At 54.7% G+C, this 13,032-nt stretch overlaps 2 protein-coding genes across 2 annotated transcripts in view; one reads left to right on the top strand and one right to left on the bottom strand.

The window, feature by feature from the left end:
• The window catches only part of GABRB3 (gamma-aminobutyric acid type A receptor subunit beta3), a 250,313-nt gene extending 238,927 nt beyond the window's left edge, over window positions 1-11,386 (bottom strand). The window contains exon 1 of the mRNA XM_036012758.1: window positions 11,040-11,386. Coding sequence (XP_035868651.1) covers window positions 11,040-11,137 — 98 coding nt within the window. The 5' untranslated portion in view covers window positions 11,138-11,386. The remainder of the gene's footprint in view (window positions 1-11,039) is intronic.
• The window catches only part of GABRA5 (gamma-aminobutyric acid type A receptor subunit alpha5), a 58,121-nt gene that overhangs the window by 36,081 nt on the left and 9,008 nt on the right, over window positions 1-13,032 (top strand). Inside the window, exons 6-7 of the mRNA XM_028503677.2 lie at window positions 9,004-9,147; window positions 11,702-11,854. Coding sequence (XP_028359478.1) covers window positions 9,004-9,147; window positions 11,702-11,854 — 297 coding nt within the window. The remainder of the gene's footprint in view (window positions 1-9,003; window positions 9,148-11,701; window positions 11,855-13,032) is intronic.

The raw sequence follows: 13,032 nt of genomic DNA, 5'->3' as shown, positions 1-13,032 counted from the left end.
GGTCTTAGAGACGCCATGGATGACCAGGTTGAACATCCAAGCAGCTGCAACCCAGGTGGAGTTTGCAGATGGGGAAGCTCACCATGGGGATGATATTTTAAAGAGAACCGGAAAGGCCTGGACTAGAACAAGGCGTAACAGAAGTAAGGACAAATGGCGGGGGAGCTGTGAGTGCGGTGCTGAGTGCCTCCTTGGGGGGACCAGCAAGGACTGTACCCACGGAGGTGTAAATCTAGGAGGCAGAGCAGGTGACGTTTTGGCGCAAAGGAGAGGCTGTGCCGAACTCACCACCGTGGCAGCGAAACCAAGAGCTAGGAACTTCCGTAAGCGCCAGACAGAATCAGAGCTGAGTGGTGTGTCAGGTGGGTGTGCAGGATCACAGAGGGACAGGAGCCACAGGTGTCGTCACACACCCAGGTGACTTGGGAAGTGCTCTTCCCTGTTAGCAAATCAGATGTAATTGGAAGGGCCAATTACAGCAGGAAGGACCTGCTGATTTGAACAGAAACGAGCCAATTGGTTTATGGAGGGTTGGGCGGGGGTGTGGAAGGACCTCCTCCTCACACTTCCGACCCTTTTCTGATCGGGTCACCCCAGTCAGGGCAGTTTCCCTGCCTGTGGGTGCTGATGGGCCACCTGCCCAGCAAGTCTGTTTGCTCCTGTCGCTTCCTTGGTAACGGGGCAGACACGTCATCTGCTCGTTTCCATTCGCATGCGTCAGCACTCCTCCGGTCATTTCTGGGCAAGGGGAAAGGCCGAGCCCACTGGGCTAATTTTAGCTACTGAGTGGAAAGCCGGGGTCCTGGTTGTCCAACAGGCCATTTGAAATGACCTATCGACACCAATTTTATATCTTACAGTTTCTGGTCTAGATTATGCAGTTGGTGAGTCAGGTGCTGACTTTGTTTGGGGGGCTAGGAGGCTGAGGCCCAGGGAGGGTGAGAGATCCCTGGTTTTAGGAGAGAGAGCGAGGCTGAGACTTGGGTATCTGACAGCGCAAATCCTGCATGTTTGCCGATCACCAAAACTCCAATGATCAACTACATCCTAAGCTGCATTTGGTCTAACATCACAGGCAATGAATGCACTGAGTTAAACAGGTTTCCTGGCTGGTTTTTGGCGGTTCCTCGGGTGTCCCCGCAGCCTGTCGCGGGAGGCTAACCAGTGGGTTTGTCTGCACCGACACCTAGACAGTGAATTCAGGTACAAAGATCGTTTCCTAAGACTGGATTTAACACCAAGCTAAATCCTTCCCAACACAAGGTCATGTTACTTTTTTTATCCTTACCTGAGGACATTTTTTTTTCATTGATTTTAAAGAGAGAGGGAGAGCCCTGGCTGGTGTGGCTCAGTGGATTGAGTGCTGGCCTGTGAACCAAAGGGTCACAGGTTCGATCCTCAGTCAGGGCACATGCCTGGGTTTCAGATCACATCCCCAGTAGGGTGTGTGCAAGAGGCAACCACGCATTGATGCTTCTCTCCCTCTCTTTCTCCCTCCTTTCCTCTCTCTCTAAAAAGAAATACAATCTTTAAAAAGAGGAAGGGAGAGAGAGAAACATCAGTGTGAGACAGAAGCATCCATCAATTGCCTCCCGTATGCATGGAACCTGCAGCCTTTCGGTGTGTGAAACAATGTCCAACCAACTGAACCTCACCAGCCAGGGCAGGCTACATGTCTTATAGCTACTATTTATTAAGCACCTACTGTGTGGCCAGCATATGCTGACTACTCGGCATTGATGAGCAGACTTTGCTGTCCTAGTGTCCATAGGAGATGGGGGTTATTTCCCCCTACCGACATACGGTTGGTTGCACATAGAGGCTTGGACCATGCATGGATTGGTGAAGGTCAAAGTCACGCGCCGTATTTCGCTCACAGTGAGCCAGCCTCATTGCTTCCAAAAGGCCTTGCGAATCGGGTTGAGAGCGCCACACCACCGTTCCAGGGGGTGGAGATGCAGGATGAGGGCAGACAGGCTGTGTCAGCCCAGGGGAGAAGGGCCCACTCAGAAGGCGGTGACAAATCCCCCAGTCCCCTGTGAGTGAAAACCTGTCAGACCTTCCCGCCCGGCTCTGCTGACGGACGGTCAGCGGGAGGCGGGGATTAGGGTTCCAAAGCTTTCAATCATGACAAAGGCAAGCAGGCAGAGACCGACCGCCTCATTTACTGCTGTCCCCAGCTCGGAGATTGATGCCGTACGGGTGACACAGAGAGGAATTTAGTGCCGCTCCACACCAGAGTGGAAACGCACACGAGTGGGCATTTATTCCCACCCTTAATCTGGTGAGCAGAGAGAGAGCTCAGCTGTGTGGGGCCAGCACACTGGAGGCCACGCTGGCCCTCATTATTAGTCATGCTGTTAGCACCATCCATATTAATAAGTCATTGAACGCTTACATTTAATGCCAACAGGGTGAAAAGCAAGGTCCTGTGAATTATAAGTACCCAGCGTCAGTGATGTGTACACATCACTTGGTGACTTCAGCTAACTTAGATCTAGTTACAATTATTTGGGGGGGGGGTTTATTGTAAGATAAGCATGATTATTCACTAGCACGCCCACTAACAATGGAGAAAGAGGCTGGGAGGACTTGTGTCCAGCAGGCCGGGTCTGCAGGTGACAGAGCCAGCCTCCTCCGCAGCCAGGGACCCCTGCAGCACAGACACGCTTCCCGGGCCCACACACCACTAAGCCACAGAGCCATCTGTCATTGTGGGTCCCCCCCCATCCCCTATGGAGAGTGATTTCCGGCCCTGCAGTCAGGAGAGCAGATGGGATGGGGTCCACGCCCCCCCCAGGCCTGTCCCAGCCCCCGCCTCTGCACCTCCACACCCCACCACGACTCCTGTCTGCATCCCCATGTCCTCCGGGCCACCAGAGGCGGCCCCTGCACCCCCAGATCTCTGCCAGTCTCCAGGTCGCTCCACGAGTCCTGATGGCCCCTCCCCCTTTGTCTCGAGGAGATGGAGCACCCAGTCTCCAGCTCTACGGGGCGGAGGGCGGGGCTTCCTACGCTCAGACGTGGGTCTGTGTTTCCTGCTGTTCCTCACCTGGCCCTGCGGTGTGAGTTCCTTGTGCGCTCTGGACTCACAATTCCCATCTGCCTCGCGCCTGCGCAGACTTGGAGGTCTCCTTCCTCCTCTTCACCAGGGGTCCCACTCACACCCCCGCCATGGACTGGGAAAGGAATGGGAGAAGTGGACAGGGTTTGTCCCTGCAAAGGTGGCCCTTGAGGCAGGCCAGCCTCCCACTCAGCGGCTGTCCCCCTGGGGGGCCAGGGACGCAAGCTGCCTGAGACAGTCTGGGGACAGCTGGGAGCCCTGTGCTGCCTCTCTGTCTCCTGCTGTCTGTCCCCACTCCCAGCCTGGGCCAGGATCTGGTGGCACCGAGTGCCCAGTGCCACGGCCCTTCCATAGTCAGCGGTCCGTGGCACTTGCACTATCGAACCCCGCCGGCACTCAGGGCACCAGCGGTCCTGCATGGGCCCAAGGTGGGGGGGCGTCATCGCCCCGAACCACCTGTCCCCTGGAGAGAGGGGACATTGTGACAGAGCACGCTGTGTCAGGGGAGCCCCCAGGCTGCCCATGTGCAAAATGCACTTCCGTATGTCTGAAACTTGAAAACAGGTGACAGGAATTTTTTTAAGGGTGACAAGAATACCACGCCACCGCCCCCTGCAGTGTGAGTTAGGTGCAGCGGCCACGGTGTCACCAGTCGCTGGAACGGGTCTGATCTCTTTCCTCCTATTTCATACCTTACTAGTGCAGATAAATATCAGAATCACCTTACTCATTCTCAAGGATAGGGATCTAGCCCCACCGATGGGACCTTTGCCCAGGGCCAGGGGCACTGGTTTTTGGGACAGTGCTGAGTATCAGACATTTAGCAAAAAAAAAAAAAAAAAAAGATATGACTTCATTGACAGAGATTTCAACTTACAAGACCTTGGTGTTGGTCTCATTATATTCCACTGTCAGCTAGAAATACCTGGATCAGTCACACAGTTCTGTCCTTAGTGATGCTATCGACTAGGAATGCCTGGGCACTCACCTCATTCTATCCATAGTGATGCTATCGACTAGGAATGCCTGGGGCGCTCACCTGGGCCCACAGTCCTCCTAGCAGCCCCCACAGTGGCCTGCCCAACTGACCTGACCCAATGCTGTGGCTGGATCAGCCCTTGTGGGTCTTGCGATCACAGCATGCACCTCAGATACAACCATCAGGGACCTCGGAATAAACCAGGTTTATTACTCACAGCTCCTGGAGGGTGCAGGGCCTGCCTGGGGCCTCACAGTGAGGTTGTAGGCAGAGAACCTGGGGTTCTGTGTTGACTGGAGTCGAGGGTGGGGTACCCAGGGTTTCCCAGGCTCACTCCTTATTGGCAAATTGGAAACAGAAGAAGGGGAATCAGGGAAAAGTGGGGTCACTGGCGCCACCAGTCAGCAGGTTTCTAAAAGGGGCACTTTGTGGGTGGGCGGCCTGGCCACTCACCTAGCTGTGGAGCGATTCACTGTGTCACACACAGCCGGTGACGTGTTTGCCCCAGACAGATGTCTTAGAAACGGACACCCTGACAATCAAAGCGCCATGTCAGGCACACACGGTACAGAGACCTCGATACACGGGGGGACATGTCACCACCATGGATGGCACATGTCCTCAGTCTATGATCTCTCGGTCTGTTCTGGTTGCAACATCAGCCTGATCAGTGGGTTGTTGTTTTTTTTTTTTTTTAAGATTTTATTTATTTATTTATTTTTAGAGAGGGAATGGAGGGAGAAAGAGAGAGAGAGAAACATCAATGTGCGGTTGCTGGGGGCCATGGCCTGCAACTCAGGCATGTGCCCTGACTGGGAATCGATCCTGCGACGCTTTGGTTCACAGCCCACGCTCAATCCACTGAGCTACGCCAGCCAGGTGATTAGCAGGTTTTAAGGAAGCCTAACCAGCTGTGGTCCTGACGTACACAGGGATGAGCCGAGGATGAACAGGCGGAAGGCACAGGGGGACCTCACGCTCCAGCTGTTGGTGTCTGCTAAAGTCTGTTAGGAGGGAGCCAGTGAAACTGGGGGAGAGCTGAGCCCCCAGACCAGAGCAGCCCTGTGCGTTAGGGGGACATTCTGGGCCCCAGGCAGACCCAGCCTGTGAGTGGGTGGGGGCCATGTGGTGACATCGGTGGCCACACAGCAAACCTCCTGGGTGAAATGCAATTGGATACTTATGTGGGAAAATATCCACAGAAGTCAAATCCTGGAGGGTGAGGCCCTAAGGCGGGAAGAGGATTGTGTTTGTTCCAACGTTGACAGTGGGTGTGGGATGAGCCAGGACCTCTGAACGGAGGAGGGCCTTTGAAAGAAGATGCACATCTGACTCATTAAAATTAGAGTTTACCAAAAGGAAAAAAAAATGAGCGAAGTGAAATCGCCACAAAAAGAAGGAGATATTTGCAACAGATAGTCAAAAAGTGTGTATCAAAAAACATGAAGAATCCCTGACTGGCGTAGCTCAATGGATTGAGCGCGGGCTGTGAACCAAAGTGTCGCAGGTTCGATTCCCAGTCAGGGTACATGCCTGGGTTGCAGGCCATGACCCTTAGCAACTGCACATTGATGTTTCTCTCTCTCTCTCTTTCTCCCTCCATTCCCTCTCTAAAAATAAATAAATAAAATCTTTTTAAAAAACATGAAGAAAACATGGATGGTGTGGATAAAAACAGTTAAACAGATTTCACGGAGAAGACACAGGCAAAGCCCAAAGCTGCTTTGTTTAGGGACTCCTTCCGGGAAGGTAGACTACAAAGCAAACAATGTGAAAATTATCACAAAATTCAGACGACCGCCCTATGGGCGGAAGAGCAGGCTTCAGTGAGCTGTGTGCCGAGGGCACTGAACGTCCCGTCATTTTCCTCTGTATTAAGCTCAGCGTTTGCTACCTGTGTGTTTGCTTTCTTATTTTTACCTGTTATGCATACTTTTTTGTACCTAAAGCAAGACTAAGGGTGGCGAGGTGCATTAGCAAAGAAACATCTACACTGATTCTTCTTTTCTTTTTTTTTTAAATCTTCACCAGAGGACATGCTTATTGATTTTTGAGAGAGGGGAAGGGAGGGAGGGATAGAGAGAGAAAAGGAGAAACATTCATCAGTTGCCTTGTACACCATGACTGGGGACTAGCCCCATGTGCCCTGACCGGGAATCGAACCCACGACCTTTCAGTTTACAGGAGGATGCTCCAACCAGCCAAGTTTTGGCAAGACTCATGATCATTCAAGAGCCTACTCTTCTCTTCTGGCTTCTACCTGTCTCAAGAGGCAACTGCAGTAGATGAGCCCGTTAAATCCTTAAAACAAGCTGGGCCAGGGCCCTGTCTCTCCTAAGGAGCCTCTGTTGCCTGGGTGGCACGTCCTGCGAGGTCCCCTGGACACTCCCCATCCATCAAAGGCAGCCCATTCCCTGTGTCCTCCCAGCGGGGTGGCCGCTGCTCCAGTGGCTCTGCTGTCCCCTCCTCACCTTCTCAGACTTGACACCTCGTGATACCCTAAAAAGTCACTCTGTTCTCTCCACCGACGCTCCCCACTCAGGAGATCTCACAGCAGCGCTCCAGGTGACATCCGTATGCTGAGACCTTTCCCCGGAACTCCTGACTTGTACCCGCTGTGGGCTCAGCATCCCCGCGTGGACCCCTTGTAGGCCTCTCCGCTCGGACACGTCAGCACTGGGACTGCGGCCTTGTCACCAGAGTTAGGTCGATCCGGGGTCTGTGCCGTCCTAGGCAGCGCGAGGGACCCGCCCAAGTGCCCGGCCGGGCTGCGTTTTTCGTCTTGGGGCTCGCGCGCCAGGCGATGCGCTTTCCCCGTAAAACGCGCCCCGATCTCCCTTCTCCGCTCCAGCATTGCTCGTCCGGAGCGTTTTCCTGTTGTCCTAAGCAGCCCCGTTTCTGTGCCTTTCCCACCTACTTTCTGCTCTCCTGCCTCAGCCAGAGCGACCCTTTTACAGCGGGTGAGACCATGTCGCGTTTGCTGAACCCCCAGGGCCTTCTCCGCTAGCTCCCTGGGAAGGTCAAAGGTACAACGTGGCCCCAGGCCCCGTTGTGTCTGGTCTTCGCCTCTGCCCTCTGCCCGGACCTGCCACAGCGCCCCCTGGCTTCCCCTCGGGAATCGCAGGCACATTCGGCCCCTGCAGCGCCCTTTCTGTGACCTTTCTTTCCTAACAGCGCTCCTGTCTCAAGTCCCCTAAGTTAGGGCTTCCCAGACGCCCCTCTTTTAAAATTGTGCCGCTTTTCTCTTCCCAGCTCGCATTTCTCCAGAGTGCTTCCTATGCCTCACTTGTTACGTGTCTTACGTTTGTCTGCCTGTTCTAGGGGACAGACTGTTGACTCGGTTCTCCATCCGCCTGTTCTAGTTTCCACTGCTGCCTCAAGAAATCGTCGCAAACTCAGCCCCTAAGAGAACACATTTATAACCAACCTTATTGTGGTCATCGTTTTATCATGTATTAAGTCGTTACCCTGTACACCTTCAATATATATGATACCGCGTGCCGATTACCGTATTTTTAGGACTAGAAGACGCACCGGACCATAAGGCGTGCCTAGGTTTTAGAGGAGGAAAATAGGAAAAGAATTTTTTTGAAGCAAAAAATGTGATAAAATATTTCATAACCTCTGGCCCCGTTCCACCACCGCCTCTACCCCCCCCCCCCCCCACCACAGCAAGCCAGGTAAGCTACATTCAGACTACAAGACACACCCCCACTTTCTCCCCAAATCTGGGGGTGTGTCTTATAGTCTGATAAATATGGTATGTCTCCATAAAACTGGAAAAAAATAAAATGGCACGTTCATTACCCCACAGTTCTGTGGGAAGAAATGCAGCGGGGGTCAGGTTTCTCTGCTGTGGGTCTCACGGGGCCAAAATCTGGTGTCGGAGGGGGCGCAGCCTCTCTGAAGGCCCTGGGGGCACATCTGCTTCCAGCCCCCCTGGGGTTGCCGGCAGAACTCACACCTGTGTGTGCTGGGGGCTCCTGTTTTCTTGCGTGCTGTCACTGGGGTCATTTTCACCTTCTATGGGCTGCCTTGGCTCGCGACCCCTTTCTCCATCTGCAAAGCCTATAAAGATGGCCGAGTCCCTTTGTCGGGCCTCGAGTTTTCCTGAGTACATATGGCTCCGGCTGGAGAAAGTTCTCTGTTTGGAAGGGTTCTGATTATACCCAGTCCCCTGGGAAAACCAGCCTAATCTTCCGATTTTAGGGCACACAGTGTTAATTCCATCTGCGCGGGGGCTTTTGCCATGCAACCTGGTGCTCCCAGGCATGACACCAGGGGCGAAGGTCCTGCCCGCCAGGTCACCTTCCCACCAGGACAGCAGGACAGGTGGCTGTTGCAGAGTGGAGCCTGGATTGGCAGCTGATGCCATCTGAGCTGTCCCCAGGGCTGCAGGCATTATGTCATTGTGCACCCCAGGAGCCCACGAAGGATGTCCTGTTACTCCCCTCCCATTCTACAGATGGAAAAACTGAGGCATAGGGCATAAGTGACTTGCCCGGTGCCAAAGAGCTGGGGCATCCCCAGGCACTGTGGTCTCCGGGCCCCTGAGATAGCGTTCCCCCAAAAAATTACACCCCAGGAAGTGCTGGGTACTGGTTTCTGAGCACTGGTACTTTGGAAATGGAAGCACTTGAATAGTGGGGGTTCTGCCCTGCTCGGACCATGCTAAACACTCTTTTTTTTTAATTCCTCACCTGATGATATGTTTATTGATTTTTGGAGAGAGAGGAAGGGAGGGAGATGGAGAGAGAAACATCGATGTGAGAGAAACATCAATTGGTTGATGACTAGGGATCGAACCCACAACCTTTCAGGGTACAGGGTGACGCTCTGGCCAACCGAGCTGCTTTACCATTGAACTTGGACTTTGTGACATCTCTCTTGCTCCTTGGCTTGTGCCAGGTTTCCAGTGACACCTCATTGATGCCGCTTTCTGTCCCCCCGCCCCTCACAGACGCATACCCTAACTCCGAGGTCGTGTACGTCTGGACCAACGACACCACCAAGTCGGTGGTGGTGGCAGAAGACGGCTCCAGGCTGAACCAGTACCACCTGATGGGGCAGACGGTGGGCACGGAGAACATCAGCACCAGCACGGGTGAGGCCTGGCGCCTGCGGGACATGCCCTGGGGGGGGGGGTTCCGGCCCAGCCCACCTGTCCTGTCCCACCGAGATCCGGCCACAGCTGTGGGGCATCCACAGCCGCCCAGCAGCCGCCCAGTCAGGTACCACCCCCATGCCCAGCAGCTGCACGCAGAGACATCAGCTGCAGCAGTGGCATTAGGGGACATGCTGGGCACTAATCGGCGGTGCAATGGCCCCCATGTGCGCAGGCCCCGGTGACTGCTGGCCCTGCCCAGGGCTGCCTGCTTATGTAACACAGCCTCGGCCCTGAGACGCACAAGTGACAGGAAGCCCATGTCCTGCAAATATTCCTGTTTCCCTGCTCTCCCACCTCCTGCTGTGAGCATGGCAAAAAAGATGCCCCCCAGGTTGAATTTTGGAAAGCACAACCAAGCAGCCAGAAATAGTCCAGGCCTTACAAGTAGCAGGTCCTCTCACTGCCACATACGTGAGGCTGACCTGAGAGGCATCAGGTGCCGTACCTGTCTCTTTGCCTGGTGCAAAACAGGTGGGTGACCCCAGGAACAAAATACCTTCCCCTTCCTCAGGCTGCAAGGTGTGTCTACAAACCCCTCCTGGCCACTCGAGGCCCCGCGGCAGCAGTCAGGGTCAGGAAGCCTGGCTGTGGGCAGGGCAGGGCTCAGAGCTTCCAGGTGGCCGAGGAGAAAAGGGTAACAGGGTAGAGTCAGCCCTGATTGCAGTAAGAGCTCTAATCCCCAGAGGACACCCTCAGGGGAGCCCCTAGTCAGCACCCTACTTTCTCAAGCTGCCAACCACAGGGGTGGCAGAAAGCACGTGGACCTGTATTCCTACCCACTGTTGCTGGGCGTCCCGGGGACAGGTGAGATCCTGGCAGGTACTAGCGGGGACAGGACAGCGGCTTCACCTTGGGGTTAGCATGTTCAGTGCAAAAGAAGAGGAAGCAGGTGCTATTTTACGGGAACCGGCGCAAAGGTGGCCTGGAAGAAATGTGGAGCGGAAGAATCGTGCCGCTAATGGACAGTGCGGCGGCTTGGAGCTGTCCCACCGAGTCCTGCACGAGTTTGTAAACAAGGTTCCCGCCTCTATTGGCGTTCTGAAAAGGTGGTCTTCCCTGTGTCACATTATCTGATGTGGCTCCCATCAGTTCAAAAACAAAGCGAAGTAAAAAGAACAGCACCAAAGAAGAATTTTATAAGTAGGGTAGTGATTTCACACCGTCCTGCAGAGGGGTAGAAAGGCATCTCCCCTGAGCTCAGGTGTTCCAGAGAGGGAACAGGGTCTGATGGTGGCTCCTACGCATGCTCACCCCCTTTCTCTGTATTTTCTGCTGGGAGGGACAGACAGAGCCCGGGTCCCTGTCACCTACTCTCATGTGCCTGGAGCTGCAGGCAGGAGGGTGGTGGGCCTGTGGCCTGCCACAGCCTGTCCCAAAGCGCTGCAGAAAGCTGCTGTATCCTTCTCGGTCAGGGGTCAGGTTTCACAGCCTGGGGTCTTAATGTTTCCATCCACCTCTGACGTTTGGCATGCTGTGACAAAGGCACACGGGGACACGCGCTCAGCTGGCCCTGCTGAGCGCTGGGCGGAGGTTCCAACCACAGGCGTGGGAGGCGGGTTATTAGCAGCCTCAAAAGCCCCAGCTCTGCCCACACAGCCGGCAGACCACCCCCCAGAGGGGGCGCCATGCCGGGTCTGTTTTCCTGGTGCAGAGCCCGCCCCTCGCGCGCCTCGTTCAAGTTCAGCCACACCATGGACTCCTTACAGTTCAGCCAAAGTCCCCTCGTCCTCAGATCAACTCAGCTGTGTCCCCACTTCTCAAAGCGCCTCCCGGGGCCTCGGGCTCACAGCCCTTTAAAACACAGCCGCCCCCGCTCCCGGGCTCCTTACCAGTTCACAGTCAGCGCAGCATCGTTCTCCGCAATGAATGGGAGGTCCCCGCTGGCTTCCCACACCGCCAGGCAGATGCAGAGGAGGCGCTGGGGCATCGCCAAGGCAGGGAGCCCGCCGAGGTGCCTGCGGGCGGGCGGCGGGGAGAGTGCAGCCGCCAGGACCCAGGCCTCCAGAAGCTGCGCTTCGCTGTCACCCTACCGCAGCTGGAGCCGGGGGGGGGGGGGGGGGGCGGTGGTCACCCCCAGTTCCTTGGAGGCCCCCTGGCTGGGAAACAGGGCGAGACCCCTCCACGCTCTCTCCCCAGTTCTCTCTGCCGAGAGGCTAAACCCTGAATCCCGACGGCGCCCGCGCCCAGCGGGAGGGCAGAGGGGACAGATTGTGAGGGGGATTAGGGAGGCTCTGAAATCTGATTTTCCAGGAAAAGCACCCGCGTGTAGAAGCTCTTGAGAGGTCAAGAGACTCAAACAGTAGTGGCCATATAGAAATCCACGCGTCCCCATCGCCTCCTCTGCCCAAACCATGCAAATACTTGCGCAGTGGAGGGGTGCAGAGAGGTCAGGATCAGGGACACAGGACACCAGATGGGAGCAGTGGGGGTGGGGGTGGGGGTGGCCGGAATTCGGGTGCCTGGCTGACGGCGCTCCTGTGTTTGTTTGCAGGCGAGTACACCATTATGACGGCTCATTTCCACCTGAAGAGGAAGATCGGGTACTTCGTCATCCAGACCTACCTTCCCTGCATAATGACCGTGATCTTGTCACAGGTCTCCTTCTGGCTGAACCGGGAGTCCGTCCCGGCCAGGACCGTGTTCGGTGAGTGTCCCCAGGCCGGGCCTGGGCTGGTGCACTGAGAGGGCTGCTGACCACACCCGGCGACAGCAGGCTCTGCTCTGTGACCTGGAAACCGCGGGAGCCATCAGGAAGGATGCAGTGTTAGAGGATCAGGGTGTGGGACGGCTCTCTGAGCCGGACTTCCGGGGACAATGGTCCGCTTGATCCTTGCTTCTGTTCTGAAAAACCTTCCACGGGGAGCCTTTTTCTGAGGTTGGAAGTTGCCGACAATCTGTCTTTATGTGACATTTCGTCGCAGTATTTTTAGAGGCCTCACAAAGGCCTACTTTGTGTGTTGCATCTTATCAGGCAGTTGTCTGTGAGATGGGCAAGTCACTTTAAAGTTAACCCCGGGCCCTGGCCAGGTGGTTCAGTGGTTAGAGTGTCGTTCTGATACTCCAAGATTGCGGGTTCGATCCCCAGTCGGGGCACATACAGAAATCAACCAATGAATGTATCAGGAAGTGGAACAACAAATCAATGTCTCTCTCTCTCAAGTCAATTTTTAAAAATTTATAAAGTTAACCCCCCAAGTGGCAGTCAATATGTCACATATGTATGATAGTAAGGAATTATATAGGTAATATCCTACATTATATATTCCTATACCAACATGCCTATGACACACACGTGTAGTTGACATATACCTACACACACATACGGTAAGAAGTCAGACTGACATCACCTGACATGGACTCTGACCTTGAACCCTTCTATCCTCGAATTCGAGGGGTGAAACAGAAGGCAGTTTTGCTGGCAACCCGTGGTAATGGGGATACTCACGTCTTCCCAAACTGAAAAGCGCAGTTCAGGCCTCGGCTCTTCGTATGGCGCCGTGTCTTCCCAAGAAAGAAGTGTAACCGGAAAAGACACCGGCGTTCGGGCTACCTGTCACTACCAAACCCGATAAGCAATGACAGTGATTGAATCTTTTATGGGCACTTTATTCAGATGGCCGGCGATCTGAGAAGATGGCGGGTTCACACCCTAACAAACCATCTTCCCTTCTCTTTCCTGGCCGGATCTTTTATAAGGGGGTGGGGGAGGGTAAACAAGTGCGGTGAGGACTTTGAAATTCAGGGAGGGTTAGGTGAGGGAAGCTGCAGCATTTCTGTTCTCAGCAGTTAGCTGTTCCCAAGGTGTGTGTGTGGGGGGGGGGG

Source organism: Phyllostomus discolor, chromosome 12, assembly GCF_004126475.2.
Source record: "Phyllostomus discolor isolate MPI-MPIP mPhyDis1 chromosome 12, mPhyDis1.pri.v3, whole genome shotgun sequence".
In the NCBI taxonomy this organism is placed as follows: domain Eukaryota; kingdom Metazoa; phylum Chordata; class Mammalia; order Chiroptera; family Phyllostomidae; genus Phyllostomus; species Phyllostomus discolor.
The sequence above is the reverse complement of the archived record's forward strand: the minus strand, read 5'-3'. Positions and strand labels throughout refer to the sequence as shown.